The 27156-nt window shown below is 38.1% G+C and overlaps 2 protein-coding genes across 2 annotated transcripts in view; both read left to right on the top strand.

Annotated features, from left to right (window-relative positions):
* The first annotated feature begins 1309 nt into the window (after positions 1-1309).
* On the top strand, positions 1310-4718 carry gje1a (gap junction protein epsilon 1a). The gene is made up of 4 exons (XM_053336474.1): positions 1310-1348; positions 2083-2265; positions 3250-3447; positions 4521-4718. The coding sequence occupies exons 1-4, from the start codon at positions 1310-1312 to the stop codon at positions 4716-4718; spliced, it is 618 nt and encodes a 205-aa protein (XP_053192449.1).
* A 10620-nt stretch (positions 4719-15338) lies between these two features.
* The window catches only part of vta1 (vesicle (multivesicular body) trafficking 1), a 57519-nt gene continuing 45701 nt past the window's right edge, over positions 15339-27156 (top strand). The window contains exon 1 of the mRNA XM_053337475.1: positions 15339-15505. Within this exon, the coding sequence (XP_053193450.1) occupies positions 15415-15505 (91 nt within the window). The 5' untranslated portion in view covers positions 15339-15414. The remainder of the gene's footprint in view (positions 15506-27156) is intronic.

Raw genomic sequence — 27156 nt, 5'->3', positions numbered from 1 at the left:
TTTCTTCTACTTTTTAATGATTTTACTATTTTCAGTGAGTAAAATGTGCATCCTGCATTCCTGCTGTAATATACATAATTTAATATATTTCTACACAGTTTAATACACCCAAAATCTAAATATTAGTTCTTCTGTCGTGTGCTGCTACACATTACTGTTTTTATTCCCCACTGTATAGGCAATGATCTTTTACTATTTATGTGTTTAGGATATTAGTTTAGACTTGACTCCAGTGTCTTTTGTTAAGGTATTATTTCTTTGTAGCATCCTCTCCATGTGTTGGCTATTGTTCCCACGCGCAGCCTGTGTTTATTTTGAATGCTGTGACCGGAAAAGCGCCTAGTTAATTCGCTCTGGCTTAACTCTGGTCTCTGTCCCGCAAGGTCCCGCAACTGGCATGAGTTTAGGATCTCTGAGTGGAAAAAAGAGGGGGGAATGAACAACACGCCGCCAGGATTACGGTTGGTGTGTGGACTTCCATTTTATTTCACTTTGTCCAGTTTTGGCTTTTGGGATTTAAAGTTTTGATCGGGTTTTCTTTTCTGTGTTGGCGGCTGGTCGCTCGTAGCTCGCCAAAGGGACTGTATTTGGGACAACAGCAGCTCCGTGAATGCTCTTCCAGAAGTATTTGCAGTGCAGGGTGTGTGTTGTCATCACTCTTGTTTTTGACTTTTTGGATTTTTCTAATAGTGATTTAGTCATGTGTCCACTTTAAATAAATAAATAAAATGATGTAGAAAGCTTTGAATAAGTTTTTAAAAAGTCTTAAAGTGACCATAAATATCTTATTAATCATATGTAAGTCGCCTTTTTTTATTAAAATAACCAAACTCAGCTAAGAACTAGTATTTTTCAAGATATTGCTCTAAATATTCAACATATTTCTTTAAAAAAGCCATGAAGTTCAGCTGAGCTCCCATGGTTCTTTACCTAAGGTGCATTGTATTTTTGTTGCATGTTTGCCATCTCTCTCTCTCTCTCTGCATTGTGTGTGACAGGAGGTTGTTTTTTTGCTGACATAGTTCTATAGGGATTATAATGCAGGGACCACATGCCCTCCCAGGCCATTGTTGGCCCCTCTGTCTCTGTTGTCCTTTTTCTACTGAGTGAGTCAATTGATGGAGGGATAAAAGGCAAAAAAATATGCATTGACATGGGCTTTCAGGACAGAGAGAGAGAGGGAGGGAGAGAGGTTGGTGATTTTGTAGCCCTACTGTTGTTGGCCTTTAACTGGTGCCAGCAGCAAACCGGCCATGAGGGCCCAGAGCTGCCCTGGAATTAAAAATCGAGGGAGATCGACAGGCAAACCATGTCTTTAAACTACATCAAAAACTTCTATGAAGGATGCGTAAGTAGATCAGAAAGGCCTTTATTGTTACTTTCATCCAGGCCCACCTCGCTGACACATTTTACCTTTCAAGATTTGACAGTTACAGAGGAGGCGCGTTGAACAATTATCCCTCTCGAGGCTTAAAGTGAAAAGACATTGATCTGTTTTTCATTCCTAGCTTTTTAATCTATCTCCTTTTACCTCCGTCTTTATGTACCCGAGTGACATATTTGTAAGATAAATGGCTCTCTGCTTTGTGAGAGTGTCATTTAGGCTTTTTTTCCTTGGTAAATATGACTCAGTGTTGGTGTCAGATATGGGAAATGTCTCCTCTGAATGGGTTTTGTTTTAGCCCTCAGAGCTCAGGGCCTCAGCTGTTGCAGCTGCATTTATCTGGCTGACAAAAGGTGTTTTCTCTTTGTCTCTGACTCTCTCTCTCTCTCTCTGTATGTGTGCGTGTTTGTGTGTGTTTGCTACCTGTGTGTCACATTAATATGTTGCATTTCTTTTTTGTACTCATCATGTGTGTCTGTGTGTGTACATATGAGTGTCTGTGCATGACTCCATGCCCACATTGATGTGCATGTGTGTTGCAATGTTTAATTTTTCATTATGCATGTGTGTGTGTGTGTGTGTGTGTGTGCCACGAATGCTCCCCCACCTGTGCACCTCTGTGTGTGTGTGTGTGTGTGTGTGTGTGTGTGTGTGTGTGTGTGTGTGTGTGTGTGTGTGTGTGTGTGTGTGTATTGCAGCTCAGGCCTCCTACGGTGATAGGCCAGTTCCACACCTTGTTCTTCGGCTCGGTGCGGATGTTCTTTTTGGGCGTCCTTGGCTTCGCTGTCTATGGGAATGAGGCCCTGCACTTCAGCTGCGACCCTGATCGCAGAGAGCTCAATCTCTACTGCTACAACCAGTTCAGACCCATAACACCTCAGGTATGACTAAACTAAAAGGTACCACAAAATGACATGGAGTCGTAGTCTACTGGTAAACCCATTTCGGTTCTTTAATATCACAAAATGTATAGCACTGAGGTAAGCAAAGCTAAACTATGCTAAAACAAGATGAGTTAAACTACCTTTAGTGGTAGTATCAGCAGATATTAGATAATTTCACATAATGTATATCTGTCTCTGCATATATGCCAGCTGATAAGAAGCAAAAGAAACTGTAAGGAAATGACAAAGATATGTTTTAGGTTATTTAAAAAAAATAGTGTCATCACCTAATTTGTCCACCAGAGAGCACTGACAAGTGTAAAAGGCCCACAGTGGACCTATATTGATCACAAATCTTTAAAGAAAAAATGTTTAATGATATTGGTGCTGGTATTGACAGCTACATCTCAAATTTTTAAATAGTTAAATTTTGCTTGTACATTCCTTACATATCGTATGAGGCAGCTGGATTTGCAAGATCACAACATGAGCTCACACGAAAATCCATCCTGTCAGGCTTAAAGTTACACACTTATGTCCGAACTACCAGTGGTTCAATCATATCAGAGTCATGCATGCAGCTGCCTCTCAAGGTAACACAGAGATAGACAAATTGTTAATTCACCTGCCAAGTATTTTTTAGTGCCTTCACCTTTTCAAACAGTTTCCATGGGCGACTTCTCAGATGGTTCTGTGTAACCAACCATCTGGCATGTCAGGTTATTTGCAAAGTCAGAAAACAGAAAACTTTCAAAGGTGGTAATCAGCATAATGTTTTTTTCCAAATTAGTAGAAAATCCAATTTAGGAGAGATAAAACATTGTTGCAATCATGAAATTCCACTGGGTTCCTGCCAGCCTCAGTTACAAAAGACACAAATACCATATTTTATTTCTCTGTTCTTGCTGTCTTCCATTTTATATATCCTATAGTCTCTTTCCACAGACTCTCCTCATTTTCCACCTTGCCTCCTTTCTCCAGGTCTTCTGGGCGTTACAACTGGTAACAGTGCTCGTTCCTGGGGCGGTATTCCACCTCTATGCAGCCTGTAAGAACATTGACCAGGAAGAGATCCTTGAACGACCCATCTACACCGTCTTCTACATCATTTCTGTTCTCCTACGAATCATTCTGGAGGTCATCGCCTTCTGGCTACAGAGTCATCTCTTTGGCTTCCAGGTCAGTCAATTTCAAATTATTTAAAGCTTGACTAACTTGGTTGAGTTGGTGTCTATGTCATAGTTATGCAAATACATCCTTTTCAGTAAATTCCTACAGTTTCCTCTGGAGAGTAATCAAGCTAAACCCAGACCAGCCAGGAGATGTAATTCTTCCAGCTTGTCCCAGATTGCAAAGGGTTTTCTTCTGAATTCATCACACATGGAACACCCCTAAAGAAATGCAACCAGGGGACATCCTTACTAGTTGCGTGAACCACATTAACGGGCTTATCTTAAATGCAATCGAACAGCAGCTCAAAAGTAGCTCCAATATTGTAAAACTCAGTTCCACATCCTTGCCCAATGGCCCACAAAGATTTGTGTAAATCTATTCATAAAGTTTTGAGATAGAAAAACTATAGAACAACATTGACAACTTAGTGCCAATGTTTTAAAATGACAGAATAAACATCCACTCAAACAGATCAGCAGGGAAAGATCACTAGGTTAAGCTTCTGACAGCAATGAACAAGATGTTTGAAAGACTTGGTCAACTGAAGGGGTTGACTGAAGTGTGTTTTTAGTAGGGTCCAACATTGCAACAGGAATAATCCATGCATTAATCCAGCAGCATTAATCCATGCATCCACTCTACTTGGTGTCAATGGTTCCAGCTAGTGGAGACAGAAAATGTCCATGGTCTGATCTTTCACATGGTTGTTCTGCCAGCAGGACAATGCACCAGCTCACAAAGGCTTTAAGCATTTCAAGATCGTTCCTAGATAATGACATTATTATTTTCCTTTATTATCTGGCACAATATGCTATATTACATATTATAGTGCCTTTGGGCAAAAGGTGCCTAGAGAAGTTTGCAGAATGACTGCACTAATGAAGACCATCTGTCAAAACTGTGTCAGAATTACTGTAGTATCAGCATTGCGACGATCCCTGTAGAACATTTGCATTTTATTGATTGAACCTGGGCTGTTCTGGAGTTGGTGGTCCTTCTCAGTACATGTGAGGTGCTCTTTGTTAGTTGGACATAATAAGAAGGTATCACTGCCTCATGTTTTTCTTTCTTTCTCCTAGGTCCACCCGCTGTACATGTGTGATGCTAGTGCTTTGGAAAAGGCCTTTAATGTGACCAAGTGCATGGTGCCCGAACACTTCGAAAAAACCATCTTCCTCAGTGCCATGTACACCTTTACTGTGATCACCATACTTCTCTGTATTGCTGAGATATTTGAGATACTCTGCCGACGGCTTGGTTATCTCAACAACCAATGACACATTCTACACACACACTTAAAATGACTAAGGGTGAAAATATATGACACTATTTCTGCCAGTTTTTATCGGGCTCTTGGTTAGCTGCTGCTGGACTTTCATAAAACAGGAAGCTAACGTAAGAGCAAAGCCTCACCTGTGGTCCATCGTGAGTGAGTTGCACCAAGAGATTTGAGAATGTGCAACAGTGTCAGAGCTGGCAAGTCTGAAATATTCTCTAGGTGTTTTTTGCCCTTAACTATAGAGTGATCATCCCTGATTGTATTTCAGATATCAGCGGGTCTGTACTGGCTCAGTCCAGAGGTCTTGTATGGACGTGATGGCCAGAAAATATGCACCTCTGACTCTGAACTGTTGGGGGTGAAGTAGAAAGATTTACGGTTTTCTTTTTTACCACAAGATGACTGAAAGACAGGTGTCACCTGACTTCATGGTGCTACTAAAAACTGTGACCACTGTTGAATTAGAGCACAAGGAAAGCCCTGGAAGGAATACCATGGGATCATTAGCTGCACACATTTTTGACATTTGCTTTATTGCTGGGGGTGCACTAAATGCATTGAAGATCATCAGACCAACTTGATGCATCTTCTCTGAACTTTGTTCACCTATAGTGTGCCAACAATGGACCTAAGTAGCTCAGTTTCAGGAGCTTTCTAAAGTTGCAGAAAGCTTTGATCAAGTCTTCATGTCATGTGACAACAAAAATGCAAATAATATAGCTAGTTGCATAATTCTGTATAAAAGTGCAGAGAAACAGTACAGTCTAGCTTGTCTTCCAGGTGCTGATCAAACATGACAGGCAGACTATAGAGCTGGCCACAGATTTTCAATTGTGTCATTCTTGGGATGCTGTCATCCAGTAACCTTACCCATGGGCGAGTGAATTGCAGGTGCCATTGCTCCTGACACTTCCATGTGTGACAGTTATCGCTTCCAATATGTGTCTGCTATTGCTTCCAGCCCGTTCTGACCTTTACCTTCATCAACATGAGCACCAAAACTTTGTTATGGTCTTTTGATGGGGTTGTCTGCCTTTTCAAATATCTGTTTCAGATTGGTGGGTCTTAAACAACCTTTAAGATGACGTGTGAAATGACAAAAGGCTGTCTGAAACATGCCACCAATCTCATGCGCTAGAAAAACAAATGGCTCAGTTTACCTCCATGTGATGTAAAGGCATCTTTGAACCACAATGTATCTTGACAATGATGCCATCACTGGGTTAATGTCTTATTTGTTATGAGTAAACACCTCCACAAAGAAAAAATATATATAAATGGATTTGATGTAAGAATTTTAAAAAAGCAGATTTGGAAATTTATAGTTAATTGACTTACACAAAAATATTTAAATTTGGGTATACAAATGTGATTGAATGAAAATATTTGAAATATATAATAGTAGTACAATTTATAATGTGTTAAGTTTAAAAAATATAGAAAAATACCAATGAGAAGAAAAGGCTGGACACCTTTTGTACTTTAAAACAATCATGCACACAAATTGGTCGAAGTCCAATGATAAATTATTTGGAGGAACATCTGGGCACTGTCATTGAACAGCCACTGCTAATTTGTCCAAACATTTGAGGTGAGATGGATGAGGTCTCAGCTAGTGTTAAATATCACTGTGTAGTGTAGTTTGTAATAGACATGGACAAAATCAGCATCACATTTTGAAGTTTTAAGAGTTTCAAGACCCTTTTGGTCTCATATAGAATGTAATAATCATTATTTTTATGGCTGAAAAGCAAAATAAGTTCAGATGTACTTGAAACGATGGTTTCGTTTTGTCCATGTCTGATTCTCAACCATATCTACAATGGACCTCATCAAGGGTGTCCTCTACCCCCACTCTCTTTCTATTACCTTTTCCTAGCTTTTAGTATTACACACATTGCTATCTGTAATTTTGCCTACAGTGTCAGTGCCAATGTACTTTGAAAATGATTACCTCTCATGTTTTGTAATGTTTTTTTGTTTTTTTGATCAGACATCCATCCAACTTTTGTTATGAAGTTTTCAGCAATCTGTTTATCATCTCAGGTACAAAATTGCATTACCAGACAAAAGTGGATCAAACCCTCATTTCAAATCTTTTTAAACCCTTAAATGGCTTTTTCCGGCAATAAGGGACCACTCAAATTGATCCCAATCTACAGTACCAACGGCCTGGTTAGTCTGTTAGGGTTTAAGAGGACTTGAAACAGGTATGTGACTCCTGTGGTTTGGGTTCGTCTGCGTTCTGGTATCTGTGAGTGGAGGATGGTTGTAAATTTTGCCTCTTCAAGTTCTGTCACCAAGACATAGGCCATGTTTACATTGAATAAAAAAAATGTAGAAATCCACATCTGTACTGTTCAGTTCAAGTAGGAGAATAAGGCATGTTAATGGGTTTGATAAAAATCTGAGGTAGCTTGGTGGAAATATAGTCCTGGATAGCCATTTCAAGTAACTCTAACTCTAATAGTTCACACAGCAGCTCTTGACTTTCTCTTGCAAAGTCACCAGATAATAGGCAATCTTCCTAGAAAAATTACAAGATGAGAAAAAACGTAATCTTTTATATATTTTGAGGTACTCAGTAGTGGAAACCAACTGGATAAAGAGAAAGAGAAGGTTTTTTTTAAAAAAAGTATATTTAATTGGTTGGAAAAAATTCTGACTTTTGCTAATTGGATGTCCTCTTCAACCTCCACAGGTCAGCCTGTGGTTTGAGAGTTCATTACATTAGTTATCACTCGCCTTGTTTTTCTACGTTGACTGTTTGGTCTCATGGCCTGGTCACACCAAAATTTAAAACAGCGACATTTCGAGCAAAATCAATTAATTTCAAAGTAATCACAACAATAAACTAATCCGCTCTGCACACAGTTGACCAAAATAAAACCATCTTGACAGTGCTGACCTTTGAAGAACCAGAGAGCAGGACTGACCAAAATGGACGAAGCTATCATAGCATATTAACTTTGCTATGCCTTTAACTTTTATAAAATCTTGCTCTGCTAGATAAAAGAGGCATGGTTTGAAGACAAAGGTCAATTGTACAAACACATCTCTGGACCAAAAAAACAAGCTAGCTGTCTCCAGTTAGCTTGGAGAACTGTTGTGACTGTGAAGGGCGAGCATGTTTCTGCGTAGCTAGAGTGTTAGCAGTAACTCACCATCTTGCCCTGCGAGTAGTCATATTTCCAGTACCTCTGATTTTGCAAAGATATGCAATGAACTTTGCTGTGCCACTCTCTGGTGTGACCAGGCCATTATGTTAGTATTTTTAGCATCGCTAAATAAGGGCTAACCATTTAAAAAAAGACAACATTTTGCTCAGGTTGGCAAGGGTTCAGGTTTTTGTTTTTTGGCTAATGATAAAAGTTTTTTCTACAGGCTTAAACCTACAGGCTAGTCTTGGTAAAGAGCGTGTTTGAATGAAGCTGTGATTGATTGTCTTAGGATGATTGACTTATAGTTAGTTATTTCAAAAGCAGATTGTGTATCTTGACCAGTTTGAGTCATTGATTAGATTCTGGTGAATAAATGTTGAGATTGGAAATTTTTGGGTCTTATGCAAAACTTATGCCTCTGATATTTTTAATAGCACCAACAAATCCCAAACTGCAACTCAATTGTAAACTGTGTTGAGTTGTTAAATATTAACAGGGAGCTGGGGGATACAGCATGTTGGTTGTTTTTGGGGACTGTTGAGCGCAATTGACAAAATCAGTGAATCTTAAACCTGTCTTGAGGCTTCCTTTGACCGCTAATATCAGGGTTATTTGTGGAAATTTCCAAGGATTCATCAATGTGCTGCACCAGGGAGCACATACAAACCCTACATTGAAATACATCTTCAATGTTTATATCTTTGATTTTTACTAATGTTGTTAAATGTAGATTTACTTAATTGTGAAAAGGAAGCCAAGACTCATTTTTCATTTTTGTATCAACTGTGGTCTGTGTCTGTACTAAACTAATTTTGCCCTTTACGAATGTCTACAACCTCACAGCTATGTCAAAGACAAAGAGGCACACTTTATGACCAACGCATACATATAGAGAAAAAAAAACAAAAAAAAAACTCTGTCTGAGTGCTACGTTTACTGTAGGTGACTGTAATTCTCCTACCTGTTTTGTCTTGAGATGATTGATTAAAAATGTCCTACAATTGTCTTTGCTTCATTTTTGATTTAGTTATTGACTTTATTTGATATGTGGTTTAGAGGGAATTCGAAAAATAGATAATCACTTTGTTGAAAAGTGACATCATCTTTTGTTTTTCATGCATTAGCTATGTAATCCTAATGATGGTGGAGATTTATTTTTTGATGTAATGCCACCAACAGGTAAACATTTCCATTTGTTTCGGAGAAGTTACTTCATTGACTGGAATGCTAATGTTAGCATGCCAAGTTAGCATGTTTACAAATGTTTAGCTTTTACAGAATACACAGTAGGAATGGTAACATGAGTGTGATATTATTGTAGTGATAGTATTCATGCATCAAAGTACATCTGATGTTGACAGATGCAGTGTAAGTTGAGCCAAGACAAAAACTGTGAGGTGAGTCAGAGATGTCCTAAAATGGCAGCCAAATAGTGAGCGGAAACTAAAGCTCTATAAAGCCAAGCGGAGCTGCAGTGTCACTCATCTCTATGAGCCATGACCAACATTAGACACTGAAAGCTTATGTATTGGTATTAAGTTTATAGATGAACAAAATTGACAATTGATCAGTCCATTGATACCTACTTTGATCAATAATTTATTTAGAAAAAAATGCAAACATTTTATATTTCCACTATTATTTGCTGCTTCTTTGTTATATATCATTGGGGTGAGGTTTGGTTCTGGAAAGTTGTGATTTGAATTTTTACCCAATGTGTTTCATTTGATAAACAAAACAATTGTTCAATGCAATGGAAAAATGATTAAAAAATATCAATAATGCTTTGATTTTTGAGTTAATCAACTAATTCTAATTATAATAACTAATTAGCAAAAAGGTGCTCCAGTTTTCTTCAGAGGATTAGATAAATGGATGGAGAGACAGGATTGTTATTGGGGAAAACAGGAGAAAGCTAAAGTCATTGGGTACATACCCCATACTGCTTCTGCTCAGCAGTAAACAAGGCCCAGCTCCCTTTTAACTGACAGGTCTCATAAATCAAATTACATTCATTTATATAGTGCTTTACTCAAAACAAGCTTGATTGGAGGCAAAGAAAGGACACAAAGTTAGTATAGGTGAAAGGAAGGAGGCAAGTTTTTCTCTCTCTCTCTCTCTCTCTCTCTCTCTCTCTCTCTCTCTCTCTCTCTCTCTCTCTCTCTCTCTCTCTCTCTCTCTCTCTCTCTCACACACACACAAGTCTGTGAGGTGATAAAATGAGCTATGAGACGGGACATTTCCAGGGACATACATGTCAAATTCAAGTATGTTTCTGAATGATTCTTGACATTATCAGTTTATCCAAGATGTTTTTATACTGTAGCTGAGGACTACTGCTTCACAAAAATCAGTAAGTCCCCCCAATTAAACAATATTTGACCATGTGAATCCTGAACAACACATAACAATGTTTTCCTATCTGGCACCCCTATTAATCAACATAATGTGTCACTATGGTTAAGGTCAAGTTAGATTAGGCATAAAAACCACTTAGTTAGGTTTACACCCCCTAATCTTAATCATGGGGTTAAGAATAGGGGATTATTATAGTTCCTGACTCACAGTTGGAAATGGAAACGAAAAGCATCCTCCTGTTGGGTTACTGTCTCCATCCACCCCTCCTCCTCTGAGTGACAGTTCATACAGTTAGAGGATCAATGAGATAGTTTTTAGAGGCCGCTGCTAATTTAAGGCAGCTCAAACCTGGTGAAACTCCACTACTGTAGATGGTAGGTGGCTGGTTACTATGGCTGCTAGATGGCATTTGTTCTTATATCTTGAGTGGACAGTCTCACAGATACACACAGTAAACCTGTCCCCTCACATGGGTATCAACACTACTAATCATCTTCACATGAAAGATTCAGCTGGTTGGTGGTAATATTTTTTTAGTCGGTTAATATCAAAACTTTGCCTGTCTACTGTAACTGTGCTGATTACAACAAACAAATCCAAATAATTACGTCTATAAAACGTCTCTACTGTACATCAATCCAGCTTACTCCAAGGCAGCCCCACATAGTGTGAATGATGGGTGCGACTTCTACTTATTCCTTTCCGCTGTCTGTGAGAGTTAGCAGTATGCTACAGGTGTACAGAATAAATGATGTGGGAACAGAGTCTGTCACACCATAAACAGGATAATGTGATCATACCTCTGCCTTCTACAACGGGGAAATAGGAGGACCTGAAGAAGTGGCTATGGATAATGCACAGTAGCATATTTAGTTGCTTCACTGAGTCTGTTGCTGCTGACAGTGAAGTGATGAACAATCTGAAAAGCTCTCAGGCTCATCAGTGCTTCCATAGTAATGAAGTCTGGTGTGTTTTGTTACAGGAGGTGGAAGAGAACCTTATCTATCTCAAAGCAGACATTAAGTTAGAGACTCAAAGTCCCACATCACATCATAGCTATGGAGCAAGGGAGAAAAAAACTGTTTTGTGCTCACAATGTAATAATTTGTGGTCTTGATTGAATAATTTATGAGCATGAATGACTTAATGTAATTGTTAATCTCATTGAATGAAATAATTGGACACACCCATCATCCATCTTGACCACCTCCATAAAAAATCAGTGTGGTGCATACTATACAGACAGCACTTAATTTGCTCAAACAATGTTGCTTGTGAACATAACCAGGCAGTGATTATGTTTATTAATGTGAAAGAACTGGGAAAATAATTTAGTAATATATAAATGTAATTTCAAGGAGAGGATTAATGCTCTATAGCCAAGGCCGAAGCCAAGCCAACTTCATTGATCCCATGAAAAACAGGGATAGGATCTGCTATAGCGGGAGCCAAAAAGTACAACAATGAATCACCAAGGAAGTGTGTGGCCTTGGAGGAGAGAGTTCATCCATCAGCTTGTGGACTCTCCCAACATTCTGACCCAAACCCTCACCACCACATCTCTACTCTGGCAGGATGTCCACTTTCCAAGCCTCATGTGACTTTTTGTTTCCAAGTCATGGTTCCCTTGAAGCCGGGCAGTGTGAACCTAAACGAACCGCATACAAACATACAACAAAGTTTTCCACTGTGGTTTGGACCAAAGAAAACACTGGCACCCAGCGGACAGGCCTTACTAAAGTCTAAATATGACAGGCTTTATATGAAAAGGCCAGAGAATGTCAGATTGTTAAGGTCTTTCCTAAACCAAACAGATTGAAAGTTCTCAGTTTTACCACGGGCCATAAACTCTTTTTTAACGCTCTCTACAGATGACCTCTCCGCTCCAAGCCCACCCACTTTCTTGGTAATGCAATTTTGCAAAATTATAGTGCTCGTTTTTGATTTACTTTGTCCAGTATGTCTTCATTTTGTTTATTGTGAATATGTTTTGGCTTGTACGCCTGGCTGCAAACTCAATTGGAGGACTTGTGGCTTTAACTTGACCTCAAACCTGAAAGTCCTGAGTGGAACTTTAAATGAGTCTGATCCCGACTGATCCAAGCTTCACTGAATCTAAATCCTGCTCTGCTTTAGCTGATAAAAAGTCAATTACTGCCTCATGATGTGGTGGATTTAGGTTTTTTTCCCCCAGTAATTATTGTTTTGCAAAGCATTCACTTTCAGTTATTGGTTGCATGGATTTGAAAATGAATTTGAGATGATCCAAATTATGTTTTTTGAATGACTACCTTACTTTTTACATGTTTCTATTTAAATACCTAAAAATCAAGCATGAATAAAAAAAACTCCACCCAAGAATATGTTTTCTTCTTGTTTCTTCCTGCAGCTCGATGCTTCACTGTCTCTTTCATTGAAGACCCCACTGCACAGAGAATGGATTTTTGTGTGCAGCAGTTAGGCTTTTGGACATGTTTGTCATCAAAAAATGTTTTCAGTGAACATAATCCGTTAATCATATTAGATAAAAACCATTTAAGGCTGCAGAAACCTGACAGCAACCATGAATAGTTCACAATAACTCACGAAGACATCTTCAAGACAGAACATTCATCCAGCTCCTAGCATACTTTAGGAAGTCAACAAATAAAATCATCATTATATTTCTTTGTTAATGGTTTATCCAATCATTATTTTCACTTTCATCAAATATTCTTCATTAAGGATCCCAACCAGCCGCATAACATCATTTTTCCCCCGCTTTGGTCAGTAAGAGGGTATCAGATATACCAAGGCAGCTCAGGAGGAGCTTCTTTAAGGCTAGACTCTCCATGGCAGTGCAATATTAGGCTGTAAACAACACTCGTTAGTTTATCACCATGACAGAACAGTAAGATGGTACAGAGACCCCTGTGCTGAGAATAATATCTATAAAAGATCATTAATCCCACATGCCATACATCAGTTAACTTAACGCACGCTGTTCCGTCTACGGGACGGGACAGATGTTAGGAGGCAGCCACAAGTTCTTCTGGATGTTTTAAACACCAACCCTTAAACATATATATTCATGCCGTACATCGTTGGAAAGCTTAGATTGTCCTGATTCATTCAAGACCACTCACGACTTATATGGTTGCTCACAGCCGTAATAGTATTAGCGATTAGCTCGGCTAGCCCCTGAGCTAAGTAAGAAAAGCTATAATGCTACATACCTTCAAAGTCTTCCCTTTATCCACAACGATCATCTTATGACTCAGCACTTTCTGTACAGCTCGCCAAGTATCCATTCTTGTGAAATATGAAATCCGTTTCCATAAAACCGGAATACTTTCCTCAATATGTCCATGTATTCAGTCCAACACGTAACGTAATAACACAAATAACAAACCATATACGGTCCGTTTACGTCATTTCCTGACCTGCACGTCCATCTCAGAGTACACGTGACTAGATGTTTACGACCATGAGCCTCTCCTGCTTCTGACGACACCACACACAAGCCAATCGGTGTTTAGGATTAGACAGTACATGTCTCCAAAGCCAATGAGGACATGTGACCGACAACAATGACGACATGGCTTTGATTGACTGCTGTTCCAGTCTATGGAAATATTCGGTGAAATGAAGTTGATAACCTTTTAGCCAATAGTCTGAGGTTTCCAACGGTGTATGACACTAAGCTATTAGGTTTGGCTGTCCATAAACAAACTCCAAGCGTAACCAGAGACATTATAATAAAAGAGCCTTAGAAGGACTTTGGCGTAACCGGCGTGCGCCCGGTGCGTAAAAGAGTTGAACCATATATCATTACGCATTTTTTACCCATTTTGGTACACGGTTGGCTCTTCTTCGACTTAACATATGACTTATAACAAAATAAACAGATAGATAGATAGATAGATAGATATGGCCAAACAAAAAAAAATATGGTTATATGTAATAATAATAATAATAATAATAATAATAATAATAATAATATGGTGTCAGCTTTCATTAGAGACCAAGATTTTGATTGTAGGCAAAGGGGATGTGAAGTTATAGGTGTTTGACTGTGGTTATACAGCTTTGGTAACCAAGTGTCCATTTGGAGTCTCCAAAAAGGACCTGAGGAAAACGCATGGACATACCTGTTGAAAAATAACTCATCTTTTGGTCTTTTGACTCCAAATTTGGACTGCATGAAGCCAAGACCTGTGGCTGTGGCCTCATTGTGTCTATATCCTGCTGAGAGGTCCCTGAATGTCTGTACACATGTCATTGTAAAGGCAAACCTATGGGCGAGTAAACAACCCCATCATTGTAACCTCTGCCACTCTTTGTCAGTAAGTCACAGAATCACACAGACACTTTTACAAGAATCCTGAGAGTGTTTCCTTTCCAATGATACCAGACACATCTCTGAGTCTCAAACTATGTGGGATCTGTGATGCTCACAACTTGGGCATGTCGTTTAGGCTAACAGCATAAAAAACAGGGGCGTGTGTTAAGTGGTTTAAATAAATGTATCAACACAGATCTTTCAGAAGCACTATAAATAAAGTCACAGTTTTCATATTTTTTAACATTTTTTAAAAAAACTTACTTGACTCAAAGTATAATGTCATGAATTTGTATTCTTATAAAATAATATAAATAAAGAATAAAAAATTAAATAAATAAAAATGGTATAAGTGATACATATCTTCAATTAAAACATTTTGGAAAGAATTCAATGACAGATATACTTTTCTTATTCATTATATATTTAAGAGACTCAAAATAATATTTTATTTAAATTAAAAATAACTTCAATGATGGAGTTGTTTTTTGATATGTTGGCTCTGTGGATATGAAATTTTCCTAACAAAATAAAAAGGTGAACAGTGTTATAATATTGTTATATTGTTATTTTGAAACACAAAACCGGAAATATATATTTTTTTCTTCAATACAAATCGTATTTGAAGTATCGTTTAATTAAAATATAACTTTCCAAACCCTTCCACTATCATAATTTTTTTAGGATGGGCACCTACCTACACGGCCGGTGACGTCATCTGTCCCGCATAGGCAGCCCCTCCTATTGGATATACACGCGGAAGTGAAAGGAACACTTTTGCTAACAACATCAAGGATCCTGCTCTCACTTCTTCCATTGATTTATTTCTGCCTCCAGGAGGGGTTTTTACAGCCATGGCGCTACCGGCTCCGCTCAGGTCCATCCAGCACCACCTGCGGACCGCCAATGAACACGAGAAGAGGGATCCTGTCGTGGCTTATTACTGTAAGTGTGTGTTAGCATTAGCCGCAGCTGATGTAGCTACACTGCTTTGTTTACATGAGTCGACAGCTGACAGTTTGTTAGCTCAGCCTCTAACTGAGTTTTATTTAATGCGCGACTTTACACATAAACTGCTCACGTACAATAACTCATTCATAAGTCAGTAAAGTGTCATAAATCTGCGGGTTTAAATCAGTGTGGCTTGTGATGTTAGCTCATCATAATTAAGGCTAATGTTAGCTTTGACAGCTCAAACTTCAGTAGCAGGCTAAGTGAAAGCTGTGTTTGCTCCCCTTAGTCATTGTAGTAAACATTTCATATCTGTGGGGACTCCCACTGTGTATCCAGAGGGTTGTAAGGCTATTAGTTAGGACAGAAGTCAATTGTTTCTACTGTTTGTGACTTTAATGTACATTTTAAGCAGTGGTGGAAGAAGTATTCAGGTCATCTTCTTAAGTAAAACTACAAATACAGTAATGTAAAAATACTCCTTTACAAGTTGAAGTCCTGCATTGAAAAGAAAGTAAAAGTAGTTAGTTGAAGTGTTACAGTAAAGGTACACAAGTATTATGAGTGATATAGACCTAGTTAAAGTATTACAGTAAAAGTACATAAGTATTATGAGTGATATAGACCTAGTTAAAGTATTACAGTAAAAGTACATAAGTATTATGAGTGATGTAGGCCTAGTTAAAGTACTACAGTAAAAGTATATAAGTATTATGAGTGATGTAGTTCAAGATTTTTTGGTGAAATATTGGATCATTTGAACATTTATTGAAATTAAATGTGAGAAATTTAGAGGGGAAAAAATCACTAATTGGTGGAGCTGTTAATAACTCATAGACATCTGGATGAGACTTCAGCAATGTAATTTAAAAGCTTGTTGTATTATCCATTGTGTCAAATCAAGTAAAAAAAGTACAAGTTCCTCTGAATTGTACTTGTGTACTTAAGTAAATACACTTAGTTACTTTCCACATTGTTGACTACAGAGTTATCTTATAGACAATCACAGCCAACATCAGACTGATGACTGATGTGAATTCCTTGTCCAGCTTGTTTGTCATGTTTTGGCAGATTAATAGATGAGTCTCATGAGTTTCTACTGTCAGGCGTGTCTGTCTCAGTTCTGAAGGCCTTTACACATGTGAATATTTTGCATAAAAAACTAATCATACTGACAGCAATACTAATTTGTGACAGCTTATTCTTCAGGAAAAAAAGATCTTCCCTGCGATGATGTAAGGAAGACACAAAGTTGTGCAATATATGAACCAGGACTGCATATATTAGCTGTAGGGCCTTCATGCTACTTCATGCTACACAAAATAAATGGATTAATAATTAGAATGGGATAAAAACAAGGAGTTAAAAAAAGAAGTAACACACATGCAAACTGATTACATTGGTGAGGTCCAAAAGTCTGAGGCTAATATTTTTCTTGTAAACTTGTAAATCGATTATTAAGTTTGAGGATTCAGAACATTTTTAAAACACAAGAAGTTATGATTTGTAAAATGAAAAAGAAATATTTCAAATTCTGCACTCTTTCTAGGCCAGCAACCAATCTGTGGCCAACTAAACTCATTTTGTACAGAAGGTCAGATTTCACTTAGTTGTCTCCCTTTCATCGAGGCGATCAGATGACACTCAGGTTTGTTCAAGTAACTCAACTTGCAGCCAGTGTTAACCTGTTATAAAAATGACTTTGAATGTGTCAGAGGTCAAATAGTTATTCTGAACAAAGAGGGACTTTCTAAACATCTCATCATGACTGGACTGAAGGTTTTTAAGGGGGACAGAGCATGAAACTGCATCAGTTGTATCTAAAGCACGATCAGGTCGACCAAAAGTGACCAAACTATCAGAAGATCAATAATTCAAGCTTAGTTCCCTGAGAGATAGAAAAGCAACTTTATCACTGATACAGAATTTGTTAAATAAAGAACTTAAGACTCAGAAGAAGGCCGTGTTGTATCTCAGAGGATGAGGAGAAGTTTTTAAACCACTTCTCGAGAGGGAAAAGAAGGCCAAATGCTCGTGGTGGGAAATAAAATACCAGCATTTCACAAAGGATGGATCGTATTTACTGTTTAATTCAAGTTTGAGAGGAGGAAACCGCAGTGTATTTAACCCACAGAGAAACAAATTGTTAAGCTGGTATCTTGACTAGTGGTCTCAGACTTTTGGACACCATCTTTTATACGAATGATATATTTAAACACATTTAAGAGACTTGTAGTGTCATTTCCAAGTAGTAGTTGGTAAAGAAGCTACTTTCTTTTATGGTTTCTGTAAAGTAATATTTTTAAGTTCCCCCATAGTTTCTTGTGTATATATGTATATATTAGTTGACAAAAAAAAATCACCAAGCATATTGATGATCAAATTAGGTCTGGGCGATCAAAATCACGATTAATTGAACTTTTAACCTCGATTACGATTAATGAACGATTATCTCCACCCTTGATGAACAATGAGGTATTTTCACAGTTTCTTTAGTTTAGTATTTTCCACTGCTGCCCTCACACATGAGTATCTTTAGGGAGTGAAGATAAAGATGTTTTAAGGTGTGATGCTGTGGTTAATGTCTAGTTTACTTGATTAGAACTATGTAAAGATCATGGTTTGGGTTAAAATGATCACTGGAGACAAGTTTTCAAATTCCTTTAAAGATATGCAACCTTTGCTGTCATGGCAACAGTGAACACCACAATTAATTGACATGAGCAAGATTAAGTCGATTAGAGTATATGTTGGTTTCGATTAGTTTTTGATTAATTGCCCAACCCTAGATAATTTTTTGATCACATATGACGATCGATCTTTGGTTCCAGCTCCTCTTTTGTGAGGATTTACAGCGTTTCTCTGCTTTTAAATAGTTGATAGTTAAATATTTTGGGGTTGTGTACAGTTGGTCGGACAAAACAAGACTTTTAAAAGCATCATCTTGGACCAAAGAATCATTAATCAATTAATTAAGAAGATCATCTGCAGTTAATCATTAGTTCCAGTTCGAGTGTCCTGAAACACATCCTAGCTCCTCATGAAGTAAGGCAAAGTATCTGAGATGACTTTTGATTGATAATATAGAGTGTACAGGCTTCAGTGCAGCAGGGGTCTGCAGCTGACCTAGTTGAGTTGTGACACGGGGGAGCTGCTGTGGGCGAGACGCACATGAAGAGGTACGAAAACACAGAATAAACCTGCCAGATGAAAACCGTGTGCTGACAGTCGTACACTATGTGTGTCTGCTTCTTCTGACAGCTGAGCGAAAGCTTCTTTTTATACTGGAGGAGCGAGACACTTTCAGTTCGTCGCAGCGTTCGGCCTTTTGATACGAAGTCCTAATGAGGCCATTACATGTCTTCTCATCAAGGCGTGTGTCATGTTATCAGGCAGGACAGGAAGCCAGCTGCTGGAGCCCAAAATGAACTCTTTCTCATCTTTTTACCAGCAAGCAAGTGTTCATTTTTAGCACTTGATTTTAATTTAGTTTCAGTCTTTTGGCAAAAAACATAAAATATTGGCTTTAATCAAATTTTACTCTATTATTTTGTATTTTTAGTCAACAAACAATTGCCAATTAATTGATTAATCGAACACCAGAAAATTTATCAGCAACTATTTTAATAATCTAATCGTTTTGAGTTGTTTTAAAGAACAAATTTATTTAAAGCTAAATATCTCCAGTTGTAGCCTCTTAAATATTATTTTCTGTAAACTAAATATCTTTAGCTCGTCGATTGCATTTTAGAGCCAATGAATCATAGACTGTAAAAAAGAAATGGACGTAACATCCGTGACGTCACCCATTGGTTTGTGGACTGCTGCTCGGAAGCTAATAGTTTCGAATCTAGGTAGCGCCATCTTGAAAATTTCAAGTGCATGCTGGGAAAAATAAAACCACGGATTCTACTTATATGGGCATGAGGCGGGGTCATGGGCGGAGCGTGGATGTTGCAATAGGTTGCGAGGGCTGGATCTCGAGGACATTGGGCAATCAACCTGTCAATCATGACGTAGCCACGCCCTAATGCATACCCTGCTTTATCATCAAATATAAAGTCAGGGAGGCCAAAACTTCACAAATGAACATCATACTGCATTGAAGAAGGCTTTAAACTAGCGATTGAGACCATAAACACATTTTGAAAACGTTTACTGACGTTAGAAATCAAGTGAGAAGTTGGTGAATTCTCCATTGACTTGTATAGAGACGGAGGTCCTTTTGACACCAAAACGGTCGCCTCCTGGTGGCCTTTTGATAGAATGCAGCTCTAAGTTACCTCCGCGTTGGCCTCATTTCAGAGGACCAGAACTCCCCGCCTGAAATTAACTCTGCCAGTAAGTTTTTAGCTGTGCAGGATATTGTTGCATAATCACACTTACAGTAACCAAACATTATGATTAATTTCATTTGATAATGTTGCACCATAACAGTATTTGAAGGTGTTTGTTTCATTTCCAGTTGCCTCTGTAAGTCCTATAGTGTGTTAGCCTTTATCACGCACGGCTGACTAATCACCTGTGAATGTATGCAGTGGGTCATGTGACCGAAATGAAACTTAAAAGGGAGCGACAGGTGTTAGGTGAGGTGTTTGTGTGGAGCAAAGTGCGAAAAGACATAATTAGATTAAAATTAGAAAGAAAAACATCTTTTCACCTGCTGTTAAATCACCTGTCATTTGGTGGTATTTAGCTTCAAAGATTAGAAAGCTAGAAAGTTCTCAAGTAGAGCGACAATGATTAGTTAATTGATTTGTTGCCATCTATTAAACTAAATACCAACTATTTTGATGATAAATTAATTGGTTTGAGAAGAGAACAAAATGTCAGTCCCCTGCTTCCAGCTTCTTCACTCTTACACATTGCATTTAACAGCTGTAAAAACACCACATACACATTTAGCCTGGCCAGGCTTTTCCTAATGCGACCCTCAGTATACAAACATTGGAAATTTACAAATTAGACCTGTGTTTACTACTAAAATAAATTTAAAAAATCAGCATTCAAACATGTTATAGTCATTATATTCTATAAAATGTTCGTCTGGACCATTAAATAGTGATTGTGAATGTCTTTTAAGATTAATCAAAAAGAAGGATTAATCAAACATTTATAAATGTAAATTGGTATGGAGACTAATTATGAGTCAGAATATGAACAGTATCTAGGGGTTAAATAGGAATATTTTCTGGTTTCTTTAGTCAGCTTTAACTTTGGGAAACAATGAATTACAATTTCCAAATCACTAGACGATTAATCCAGAAAATATCAACAGGTGAATCAATTAGTTACAGCCTTCTTCTCAATATTCTGCATTATTTTACTGTACCATACTAATACTGCTACTTCTTAATCATGTGAATATTATAAATAAGAAATACTTCACTTAAAACAGGGCTTAAGCATTCATCCTGGAGGTCCAGCAGACCCCAGCATACATGTGCTTTCATGCACCAAGCCTCGTTATCTAAGTTAGAGAGATATTTAAGACCCAGCCTGGTTGATGCTCGCTGCCTCAGCGGGAGGGGGGCTTGAACCTGGATGCTTCACTCGTCGTGCCCCCTGACTCACTCCTCCACTCCTCGGAGCTCCATGACTCTATTGCTTTAAAGTCCATTTGGACAGCTGGGTTTCTTTCCAGGAGAGCACATTGAGTGTGTTGTTCTGTGCTTGTAAAGACACTGCCGACACTTAGAAGTCCTGAGGGCTCGGTGCTCTTATCGTCATCATTGTCGTCACGGTGATAGTCGCAGAAATTGCGGGAGGTTTTATTATCCCCACACCTGTTCTCGGTAACTCCCTGCAGTCATAGGTGACGGCCACCTACCAGCACGCTTGTTATATCAATTTAAACTCAAACATGCATGTGGGGTTTTGGGTTTTGTGTAACACCAAAAATTATGAAAAGACAGAGAAAAAGTGAGGAGATAAATGCACAGACAGGAAGAATGGATGATGAATCAGAACACAGGATGCAAGCAGAATAAAAAGGGTTTATTTTGAGTAAATAATGTCTCTTTTCACTTGAGGTCCTGCTGTGTGGAATTCAGCATCACTGACGTAGAATGAGATGAAACTATAATAATCACCATAGGAACACTAGTTGAAAGCAGAGGTGTACAGAAAATGATGGATTATCACACAAACAGCAACAAAAGCACTTAAGGAAACAGGAGACATTGAATATTTTTTTTGTATGGTGAACATATATTCAGCCAAGTATATTTAATTTGATATCAAGGCTGCAACTAACAATTACTTTCACTATTTTACTAATCTGCAGATTGCTTTCTTGATTAATTAGTTAATTATTTGGTCTGTAAAACAGCAGAAAACAGCAGAAATTGTCCATCACAGCATCCTAGAGCACAAGTTGGCTTTATATGTCCTTTTTTTGTCCAACAAATCGATAGATAGATGGATAGATAGATAGATAGACTTTATTTGTCATTCAGACTATACACACCATACAAAATTCTGTTGCAATGGTTCAAAAATAAACTCCAATAAGTGCTTCATAGTAAAAATAATACAACAGGAGATGTGAAATAAATAAAACAGGGGAAATAAAATAAACTAAACTGTATGAATCATCCAAATTATTCAATTTACAACAAGAAAAGCAGTCATTTCTGATATTACAGAACCAGGAATCATCAAATGTGTTGGTACTTTTTGCTTAAAATCTTTTTCAATTATCAAACTAGTTTATTCATTTTCTTTCCATTGACAATTTTTTAATCATAGAAACAGAACATAATCACCTATAATCAAGAATATTGATTAAAAAAGAAAAATCAGAATCTGAATTAGGGCTGCAGTTAATGGTAATCTAAATGAAGGAATGTGATGTATGGTAGTAGTGAAAAAGCAACTCATATTGCTTGGTTTGGCAATATGAGTTGCCCCGCAGCCCTAACCCTAACCCCCCCCCCCCCCCCCCCCCCCCCCCCACGCCAGTCTTTGTTAATGTAAACACACGGGCCACGGCCTCGGGTCAGAAGCAATATCTTGGGTGGTCTAGTTTATCGTCGATGGGGCGGACGTTGGCCAGGAAGACTGATGGGCGATGTGGTCGGCCGTGGTTAGCCTTTAACCTCGCTTGGATGCCGCCTCGCTTTCAGCCCCTTCCACTTCCACCCTGGGAGGTTATTGTCATGAGGCACCGAGGTCTTACAGCCTGCTGCTCTACGTCTCCATCGTATTACTGTATATCACATACTATACATGCAGGCACATTAGACTGCCGTGCTGTATATGACAGATGGGGTTGACATTTAACAAAAAAATACAGTGATGACGGTAATAATCTCAACCCTGCGATAATGCGGTTATCATCACAGCCCTAATTTAAACCTTCAATTATTTTCTGGTCTATAAATTGCCAGAAAATAGTGAAAAATACTTGTCACAGCCAAAAGTGGCATCAAATAACCATCTTAAACCCAAATATATTGAGTCTACTATCACATGCGGCAAAAAAAAGCCTAAACAATTAATTGAGTATCAAAATAGTAGCAGATTAATTTTCTGTTGATTGACTAATCATTGCAGCTCTAATAAGGAAGTTCATGCTGATGTGTAGGAAATGTAGGAAATGATGTAAAATGTGAGAAACAGTATATAGAGAACAGTAATGAGATGCTTACATTATTAAGACGAAGAGTTCAGCATGTTGCCTTCCAGCTTATAGTAACATATTAAACACAAGAACAATATACAATATACAGAAGGAGGCAGAGAGCCTGCTGGGACCAGATGATGTATATGAGTGTGTGTGTGTGTGTGTGTGTGTGAGTCGGGTGGTGAAATGCATAGAAACATGATTTTGTGTGTGTGTGTGTGTGTGTGTGTGTGTGTGTGTGTGTGTGTGTGTGTGTGTGTGTGTATATCTCTGTGTGTGTTAACAACAGGCTTGAAAACATCATTCATATTTCAGTTTTTCTGAGGTGAATGAATCTTTCTCTCAGCTGGATGATGTTTGTGTGTGCTCACAGGTTTTGTTGGTGCTGCATGTTTGTGAATCAGTCCGTGGACACATTTTTTTAAATCTGTGAAATTAACCATTGTGACGAACATGAGGAAGCTGTTACTTCTCTGTAGGTTTGTAGGTTGTTCTCCTTTTTCTACTGATAACACATTACAACCTTTCTAAAGGGGACATATTATGCTTTTAGAATATTTTTTTCTCTCAATCATTTTCATTGGTAACTTTTCAGAAGGTAAAAATGTTACGTCAATGTTGACGTCTTCAAATGCCGTCTTTTGTCTGACCAACAGTTCAAAATCCAAAGATATTCAGTTTACTATCTTGATAAAGAAAAGCATGACATCAACTAATATTTGGCACTTTTGCTCGTAAGATTATCAAAGTAGTTGCTGGTACATTTAAAACATAAAATGAGTAGTTATGAAGATTTCTTTTTATGGTTTCATTAAGTTCTTGTAATTTTCAGTTTCAATAAAATACATAAGACTTAAGACATTTCATGATATAAAATAGGACATGATATTGTGTGATAGTAGTAGTGTTAAACCCATAGACTGTATAAAAGAAATGTACGTAACATCTGTGACCTCACCCATTGGTTTGTGGACTGTTGCTCGGAAGCCAATAGTTTGCTATGGTTGCAAGGGCTAGATCTCGAGGACATTGGTCAATCAACCAGTCAATCAGGACGTAGCCACGCCCTAATGCATACCCTGCTTTATCGTCAAATATAAAATCAGGGAGGCCAAAATGTCACAAATGAACACCATACTGCATTGAAGAAGGCTTTAAACTAGCGATTGAGACCATAAACACATTTTGAAAATGTTTACTGAGGTTAGAAATCAAGTGCGAAGTTGGTGAATTCTCCATTGACTTGTATAGAGACGGTCGCCCCCTGGTGGCCTTTTGATAGAATGCAGTTCTAATTTACTTCCGCGTTGGCCTCATTTCAGAGGACCAGAACTCCCCGCCTGGTTACACCTAAAAAATACACTCTCTCTGCTCCTGTATTTTGTCAAGCAGCTTTCGTGCCTCATTTTTTATAGTAAATAGATAGAATATATATATATATTCTATATTACATATTACACACATATATTATTATATATGTAGGTTACTATGCAATGCTTTTACTGGTTCGGCCCACTTGGGTTTTATGTGGCTCCAGAACTAAAATGAGTTTGACATCTATCTGTGATGAGACTCTCCTGTGTGTGTGTGTGTGTGTGTGTGTGTGTGTGTGTGTGTGTGTGTGTGTGTGTGTGTGTGTGTGTGTGTTTCTGTGGATGTATACAGTCGCCATACCTGCGCTGTTTTATTGTTTTTGTTACTGCGGTTGTCATCAGCCCCTGCATATCTTGTAAAGCTGTGAATCTAGCACAGTTAGTTATCAGCGAGCCCATGTGTTGTGTTTACTGCCACAGAGAAGGAATAAATCTGTGGGTTATTTGTGTAACAGCAGTTCTCTGAATAGCTCGACGTCACTTCTGTCTCCGTCTCTTATCATCAGACCTGCTAACGCTACCAGCAGCTCCGTGTGAGAGGCACAAAAAACCAACCTCTCACAGTTATCAGTGTTGTGATATTTAGACAATTCAGTGTTTAATATATGAAACAAATGTCCAAATTCTCTGATCCCAGCTTCTCAAATGCGAATATTTGCCTGATGGTATTTAAGTTGTGGACATAGGAAGACATGGCAATAATAATAATGATAATAATAATCTTTATTTATAGAGCACTTTTCAACACAGCGTTACAAAGTGCTTTACAAGGCAGCAGAAAGTACGATAGTGCTGGATAAAGCTGTACCATAAAACAGACATAGAAACATAAACATAAAAACAGGAAATAGATTTTTTTTTTTAAAGATACAATACAAATAAAATCAGAAAAGGATCTCTGATAAAAGTATGTTTTAAGAAGAGATTTAAAAGAGATTATCGAGTCAGCGGACCCGATCTCCTTGAGCAGATCGCTCCAGAGCCTCGGGGGTCGAAGTACAAAGCACCCCTCTCCCCTTTTAGTGTTTAGGCGAACCTCTGGAACAGACATTAGACCTTTCCCAAAGGATCTCAAAGTATGGACTGGTGCGTTAAAAGGTATTAAAAGGTCAGAAAGCTGTATCAGTAGAGGTAAGACCATAAAAGTGATCAATACAATCTTAAAATCTATCTTAAAACCTACTTGGATCCTGTTTAAGTTGATTAATTGATAATGAAAAACAGATTTGTGTTAAATATTACGATATTATGTTGTGATCAATGTGTTTTGAAGACACTCATACAGGACTGTTGAGGAAAGAGGAGGAAAATATGGTGTTTGCTTTCTTAAAAAAATGAACAAAAGAACAACTGGAAAAATGGGATTTAAGATCAGCTGGTTTCAGGTGCAGTGTTGTGAGCAGTTTGGATGTTTTCTGTTTGGCATGCATCCACACTGCGTGCTGCTGTGTGCTGAGGCGGACCAGTGATCTAGCCAGACCACTGGAGGTCAGCAGCACCATGTGTCTGGGCCTCTGAGCCTAGCTGTGAATCTGTGTGTGTGTGTGTGTGTGTGTGTGTGTGTGTGTGTGTGTGTGTGTGTGTGTGTGTGTGTGAGTGAGGGCATATGTTAACATGAGGGCAGGAAGCATGGGTTTAAAGAGAGAGAGAGGGACAGAGAGGGGGAAAGAGAGAGAGAGAAGTGACTTTTTAAAGCATCAGAAAACAGGGAGTCATTTTGATAGATATTTCTGTGTGTTGCTTTGGAGCACGACTGATTGACTTGATAGAAAAATAAGATGAAACTGACTCTAAAATGTATAAATAAATAAATTTAAAAAATCCCACCCAGCTTTGGTCTTCCTCCACTTACACCTTAAGCATGTTCTGCTATAATTAAAGCCTCTTTCTGAGACATGTTGGGTTTTTTTACAGCGTGACTCATCCCCAAAACAAATTCAAGACTAGAACTAATTAATTTAACAGATGGTGACAAATCTGTCCAAGCTTGAAACGTCTTGAGTCCAACAGATTGTAAATCTGACAGTACGATGTGAACGTTACATTCAAGTCAAACTTTGATGATATCCTGTAGTTTTTCCTCTTCAAAAAACAATATGAAATGAATTGATCCACTTATTATTATTGATATATTTCATTCCTCTGTCGCTGCTGCACTGGCTGACATGTTCCTTCATTACCATAAAACACACACGTTGTAGTTTATTTTCACTCCATCCCATTTACACAGTCCTGCTGCTAGAAATACTCACAAGAGCTTCAAATGTAGATTCATCCACCGCTGAAAATAGTTCCCAAGAATCGGAGAAATAATGATTGACACATGAGGTTAATAACAGTGTTGTTAGAATATGAAACTGAAATATGAGCCTGTGCTGCTCTGGTCTATGGCTGCAAATAATGATTTTTATCCATTATTGATTAATCTGTATATTATTCTCTTGATTAATTGCTTCATTGTTTAGACTGTAAAATGTTAGAAAATGGTAAAAAAATGTTCTCAAATGTGTCTATAACACAAAGATACTCAGTTTACTGTCATAGAGGACAGGAGAAACCAGAAGATACAAAATATGAGAAGATTATATTTTGAAACCAGAGAATTTTGACTTTATTTTCTTAAAAAATGAGTTAACACAATTAAT

Source organism: Scomber japonicus, chromosome 17, assembly GCF_027409825.1.
Source record: "Scomber japonicus isolate fScoJap1 chromosome 17, fScoJap1.pri, whole genome shotgun sequence".
Lineage (NCBI taxonomy): Eukaryota > Metazoa > Chordata > Actinopteri > Scombriformes > Scombridae > Scomber > Scomber japonicus.
This window is presented reverse-complemented; position numbering and strand designations above follow the sequence as displayed.